We start from the raw sequence: 7,225 nt of genomic DNA on the forward strand, positions 1-7,225 counted from the left end.
TTGGGGGCTTGTTCCCTTGAACTTAGTGATATCTTATCTACTTGTAATCTTGCTCTCAGTTTCTCATATCTCTCTCTTTCTTCTACTTTACAAGGAGTATGCACGTAGGCTCATACTCCTACTAAAGTGGGGGATAAATGTAGTATTGTAAATTGTAACCCTATATAATTTACACCACTTTTGTGCCCTTGCCTTAGTAAGACCCATTTTAATCCAACCCTTTTTTTGCCTTTCGCCTTGAAATTGGTGTCATCTATTCACATGGTAGTTTCAACCTCTGTCTTTGTCTATGTGCATCATATCTCCAGCCTGTTCACCTTGTTTTGGGTGAACAATTGAATCTTGGGGTGCCCTTGTCCTAGGATAGTGGCACCCTTGTCCTTCTAAACTAGACCCAATTTTGAATATCTTGCTGCATGTTTTCTTCTTGTTGGTTTCAGATCACAATGTCTCAATTTTTCCATTGAAGGCTGACCTAATTAAGGAAATACCTTGATAATCCTATATAAGAGCATTCTTCTAGTTCATTTTATCATCACAATTTATTATAGGCATTCATTAAGAATCAAGATGATATTTCATCCCACCATATCCTTAAATATCTTGACATCATGGAGTAGAAAATTACATCAACGTTTATGTAAACAAAGCATTTATGATTAGACCATTGATGTCTTATCATGTCATGTCATTTTACTGCATCAACACTTATGGTCACACTCAAAGAGCATTGCATCATAAACTTACAATCATCTACAACAAATCTAAGGTATATTGGAGAGGCATGCTTCACAATGTAAAGGGCCCCATTGTGCCCCCATTTTCAACATGGCAATCATACAGAGTTGTCTTCTTTAGTAAGTTATCATCAGAGTAAAACCTTCATGCAATTATCTGATATCATCCCTTCCTTTCGAATCGAGATATAGTTCTTGTGTCTGGATCAATGCCAGTCATTGCAGGCCGTGAATATCGATTCAAGGCGACCACATAGATGTAGATTACCTTGAAAAACTCTGATTTGTATCCTATAACCAAGAAACACCATTATATACATTGGTAAATTGTGAATAATGCAAGAATAAATTATGTAGCGGTGAAGATTGAGTTCAAAATGGAAACTATGAAAAAATTCTCAAAATCAATGAAAACTTGTCAATTAAATCTAGATATATTGAACATGATATGATAGAAAGACATATTTTTTGTTGTTGTTTTTAACCAAGGTTTTTAGTTCATTATGTGAATGTAATACACTTCTCAATGTAATTAAAATAATAAAAACTTATCATATACATTGTTATTACTTTCAAAATAACTTGTTAATATCAATGAAGAAAGTTAAAGTTAAAGAAGTGGATGACAAGGAATGGGATAAATCACTAAACTCTCTCACATGCAAACATAATAATATGATACTACCTCATACTCCCTGGAGGAGACGTCTAAGTCTACTACAAACAAGCCATACATTCTAAATTTATTGCATACCTTTCAAAGGATCAAACTCTCCACCACTAATAAAAAAAATATGTAGCCATTTTTTTGCCATTTCCTTCTCCATGATTTATTAGGATATAAATATATATAGCTGGGCATTATTTAACATCATATAAATAAATAAACTATGTCATAAATTAATTTAATATGTCTCTTATAGTTTTAACATTAACTACTAAATTTATTTCACATCTCACTCAAAGTTCACAAATTATAATATCAATATTACATTATTTTTAGCTTTGCAGCTTCTACAATTTTTAAATGCAATCTAGAATGTCCTGTGATTTTGATGATATAGAAGGATGACTTTGAAAGTAGCTTATTCCACTCTTTCTCACTCCTTTCTCGTCCTCCATTTCCATGGGCCATCATAGTCAAATCACTAAGTATTTCAAGAGATTCAGTTGGCTTCTTCAAATTAGGTACCACAGCTTCTAATAATATAAGTTTTCCATTTTCACCCAAAGCCTTATAACAATTGTCAAGTATCTTCACACAACTCTCATCATCCCAATCATGTAATACATTCTGTATCACCAAATCATAATATATCAATTTGTAACATATTATGTGTTCATCCATTATCTACTACACAAAGCAAAAGCATTATACTCAATCAATCAATTAATTAAATACCTTCAAAAATATGCCATCTCCATATGGTATGCTCTCAAACATATTGCCACCCACATTCTCAATACCTACATACCAAAAACCAAATTATTTAAGGTATAATAAAGATTTAATGGACTATTATATGTCAAATAGTTGTCAGCCCATTAGTAATGGCCACTAAAAAAAATTCAATAAAAAAGGTTATGTTTCAATATGAAAGAATAGATGACCTTCAATCCTTTGGCGCTAAGTTGACTAAAATCAATTAATTTTGTGCATGGTGCCATCTATGCATATAAAAATTTATGTTACCTAATTTTTAAAACTTTGACTTATTTGCTATTGCTTTGTTATATAGATGTGTTATAAATTTATATTCCTTCACTAAAACAATGACATTGCTAAATAAATCTAGCCAAACAAAAAAACTCAAGAGTTCTAGATAAGTTAGTCCAAATAGAAGTTAATCAGTCATTCTACAAAATGTATATCAATATGCTATAAAAAAACAATGTTTTTTTTTTGTGTGTGGATCAAATGTTAAAACTAGAAAATAATTCTCACGTATCAATGTTTTTAATTTAAGGACTATTGTTTTTATATATATAACACATCTCAATTCAAGCTTTATACTTTTCTCAATATTTAAATTTTAATCCAAGACATTAAAATGGGGTAAACATATAAACAAACAAACAATCTCCAAACCCAAATTATTAAATTCTATAAATAATGATGTAATATGGGTCTACCATAAACAATTAAGATTCCTTTATGTGAGGTAATTTTGCTTTTATATTTACGTAAAATTATAAAAACTTAAACTAACTTTGACCTCTAGGATTAAAATATCAAAACTAATTAAAAGAAATAATTATGAAATAAAATCTTTCATTAAACCCAACTCATATAAATAATCAATATGTTGTGTAAGCTATACAAACACTATAAGGACCTAAAATTAGCCAAAACATTGAAATAGAACTGTCAAACATTGCCAAATGATTAAATTAAAAAAAAGTACCAGACCTAACTTAAACAACCAACTTTGTTAATATGGATTATTTTATGTTTATATTATGTGAAGGAAAAAGTCACACACTCAAAACCCAAAATAATTCATTATAATATCATTGACTATGGAAATTGTGTGTTTGCAACCACATTGTCTCGTTAGAAAAGGCTCACACAATCAAAACCAAGAATAAAGCAACTCACATAGTCAAAACCGAAAATAATGTGTACTAATATCATGATATGTGGGAATCATATGTTTGCAACCTATATTATCTAATTGGAGAGAGAGTTCGCACAATCGAAACCAAAAATAATGCAGACTAATACCATGGAGTGAAAATTATATATTTCCAACCCATATTGGCTCATTGGAATAAATTCACATAGTCAAATTTAGTAATAACCCATATGACTAATATCATGAACCATGAAAATTATATATTTGTAACATGCATTGTCTTATTAGATGTGGAAAGACTATATGCCATTGAAATGAGGAAAATTCTTAAAATGACAAAAATAAAATGAATTAACAAGTTCACGAAATTCACTACACATGACACATAAAAATGTTTATTTTTCAATCCAATAAACTACCGTTGAAATTCCAACATATCAGTAAAATAAAATACTCTTCTATTAAAATAAGAAAAAGAGAAGAGAATAGCACATATTCACATACATCCATACATCATAATCTATCTTTGACTGTATCAAGCATGAAGACCATGTCTATGTGGGATGCATGGATAGATAGAGAGCCAGCCTTAAACGACAGACACTAAGCAACACATTAAGTCTAGAGAATATTAGTCAACTATGAGTTAACACTTTTAAGTCTAGAAGTGTATTCTTAGTGTGCCCACACACCTTAAGCAACACATTAAGCCTAGAAATGTCAGTCAACTCTGAGTGTTTAACACTTTTAAGTCTAGAAGTGAAACCTTAGTGTGTGCGATTTAAGCCGTTCCTGGATGGAGGGATCCTTTTATAGTCCATGATACTAAACAATCTGAATTTTGGGTTTACAAATGGTTTCTAGTAATATGGGACTGCCATGTACTCCATGCAGATGCACCGATACGTACATCAGAATACACCTTTGATCGTATGAAGCGCAAAGACCACATCTGAGGCATGCATCGGAATCCATCTTTCACCGTATCTCTACAGGATGGATGGATCATTTTATAGTCCATGATACTCAATCTGTTTTTGGGTCTACAGATAGCTTAGTGATACAGGACAGGTGGTACCTAACTGTGCTACAAACGAGACATACAAACCTTAAAATTAAAACGTCTTTGAGGAATACAAATTCTCCTCCACTAAACCAACTAGACATATATGAGAAAGACCCACTTACCTGGAATAGACGGTGCAGTCTGAACTACATGGTGAAGATCAAAGTTGATTCCCCGGATGTGCGGATATGCCTTCACAATCACCCCCAAAGCCGCTCCATGCCCGCCGCCAACGTCCACAACTGTACCCAATTCCTCAAATCCTCTGTAACAACTCACAATCTGTTTCATGGTCGTCATGGTAAAAGACGCCATGCAGTCATTGATGATAGAATCAACCTCCGGATGATCCTTCCCATAAGCAAAAATGTCCATACCGTGAGCCTTCTCGAACGCATGGCCGCCTTGGAGCACGCATTCATGGAGACGGTGCCACGGGGCCATCATCACCTCGTGGGTCTGCATCACAGCCAACGGAACCAGGCTCGCATGACTGTTCTCCCTAACGTACATAAGCTTTGCGCACTCACTCAGGGAGAATCGAACCTCTGACGTGTCGTCACCCGCCTGGGATTGAATGAAAACGCCCCTGGCCGAAAGATATCGGAGGATGCGAAAGAGGTAGTCCAGATTGGGTGTCTGGGTCGGAAGTCGGGCGGCGATTTGGTGGAGGGAAAGAGAGGCGCACGGGCCTTCGCTTGCGATTATGTCTGGGATTTGCAGGAGGAGGGCCGATTTCAGAACAAGGGCGGGTACAAAGGAGAAAATGGTCTCCATGGCCTCCTGTGTATGCGCTGCCACATTCTCCAGTGCTTCTGCCTCCATTTTTGTTGCAAAATCTCAAAGTTGCAAGGCTCAATAATCGTCGCGTGAACAAGTGAAGCGGATAGGATTTCTCAAAAGAGTGAGCAACGTCTGACCAAATTGCAAAGTCTTCTACTTTCAATTCCACTTTCACCAGTCTAGTTTTAAACCCCACACACAGCAAAATATTCAATTCCAATTTCATTAGTCTACTCTTAAACCACACACACTCAGCAAAATATTAAGCTTAGAGAATGTTAATCAATTTTGAGTGTTTAACACTTTTAAGTCTAGAAGTGTATTCTTAGTGTGAGCCCACAAACTAAGCGGACACGGCTAATTTGGCTGCAAAACAGTGATGTCATACGATGCATAACTTTCATGTTATGCAGAGACAAAAATTGTAGACTAGGCACAGAATGATTGCGAGACTTACTAGAAGCGTTGCGGCCGCTGACCCCTATTGTATAACACAAAAGTTATTTTCAGTGTACAACAATGCAGTTGAGGCCTTTTTGGAGCCATAATAGCTATAGCCACACTAAGCAACATATTAAGTCTCGAAAATGTCAATCAACTCTTAACACTTTCAAGCCTAGAAGTGTAAGCTTGGTGTGTATGGTTTAAGCCATTCTGTCTAGTTGATGAAGAAAAAGATGATGAGGGAGACTTCTCCTCAATTAGGGTGAACTTTAGGGATGTTTTATATCCACTTGTTTTTTTCGTGGATGTGTAATTTTAGTTCTTATAAATTTACTCAGGATCCATGTGAATTAAAACCTGTATTATTAAAATTTGATTACCAAAAGAGAAATGAGTTATGTATGGTGTAACAAGGGTCACACAATTTGTTCATGTAGTATAAAAATAAAAATAGTTGTTGTTCATAGAGAGGTAGGTAAAGAATTTATTGTGTAGTTGATAAATGAGTTTAACTAACATAATTATTAGTTTTCGTGATACACGAAAGATTATTTATGCATCCCTTTGAATGTAATATACATTTTTAGTTGACCAATAGCAAGAGAGTTATAAAAATATTATGTGCAATTCTATAGTTCTAATTTTGGTACATATTTTAATGATTTGAAAAAGTTATTTTTTAATTTTCTAATTGGATTATTTTCCTAGCACTCATTGAAGAATTCATAGAAAAATTTACATTTTTAGTTGGCTAGTACCATCAAAGAATTTAAAAAAGTGATGTACAATTAAAAAAAATCTAACAAGATATACATAAATCTTATCATCTTATTCAATGCAAGCACATGGGTAGACATTCGATTGAATTTACATATTTGTTTTAACAATATTGACAAATTTGGACAAATCTAATCACATTCAATACATTGTATCCATCATATATTTTGACCTTATTCTGAATATGAATATTGCTATATATTCAATTAAATGTGAATATGATGGAAAGTGATATTATAACTATATATGTTTGTCAATATGATGGAAGTGATATTATAATCATATATGTTTCATGATTTTTTTTAATACATGTAGTTTATTGAATCAAATGTCAACAATATTAAATGCTTGAATAAGATTAGTTTATTTATATTGGTAGGATTACTTACGCATCCATTGGATGCAATTTATTTTTAAAGTTGATCAATAGTATAACAAAATTAAAAATAGGGTATGTGCGATTTTATAGTTCTAATATTTGAACATATTTCAATGATTTTAAAAAACTTTATACTTCTTTTTATATTGTTGAATTAATTTATTTATTCCTTTCTTTGAAAGAAATTAATATTTTCAAAGTAAACTCATTTCACTCATAAATATAGAAAAAAATAGCACCTGAATTAATGAAATATATTTTAATATTTTATAATTCTATTCTAAGCCTGAATCTAATTAAAAACCTCTATAAAATATTTTAAAGATATTGTTTTAGAGGCATGTATTCCACTTATATATGTTAGTGGATTAACCACCAAAAAAAATAGTAGGATTATAATATAATTTTTTTTATATTAAAGATCGAGAGTAAACAAAATACAATCAGTTGTAGACAGGGGAGG

General features: G+C 32.7%; 1 protein-coding gene across 2 annotated transcripts; it reads right to left on the minus strand.

The window, feature by feature from the left end:
* Positions 1 to 591: 591 nt before the first annotated feature.
* On the minus strand, positions 592 to 5,398 carry LOC131041723 (caffeic acid 3-O-methyltransferase). Of its 2 annotated transcripts, none has more exons than XM_057974913.2 (3): positions 4,502 to 5,398; positions 2,140 to 2,204; positions 592 to 1,028 (listed from the first exon to the last, which is right to left on the minus strand). In XM_057974913.2, the coding sequence occupies exons 1-3, from the start codon at positions 5,202 to 5,204 to the stop codon at positions 1,002 to 1,004; spliced, it is 795 nt and encodes a 264-aa protein (XP_057830896.2). In that variant the 5' UTR covers positions 5,205 to 5,398; the 3' UTR covers positions 592 to 1,001. The 2 variants fall into 2 exon arrangements, with proteins under 2 accessions (XP_057830896.2, XP_057830895.2); XM_057974912.2 differs by lacking the exon at positions 592 to 1,028 and adding an exon at positions 1,614 to 2,031 and having other exon boundaries at positions 4,502 to 5,396.
* Between the last annotated feature and the right edge of the window lie 1,827 nt (positions 5,399 to 7,225).

The sequence above is a fragment of the Cryptomeria japonica genome, chromosome 7 (assembly GCF_030272615.1).
Source record: "Cryptomeria japonica chromosome 7, Sugi_1.0, whole genome shotgun sequence".
NCBI lineage: Eukaryota > Viridiplantae > Streptophyta > Pinopsida > Cupressales > Cupressaceae > Cryptomeria > Cryptomeria japonica.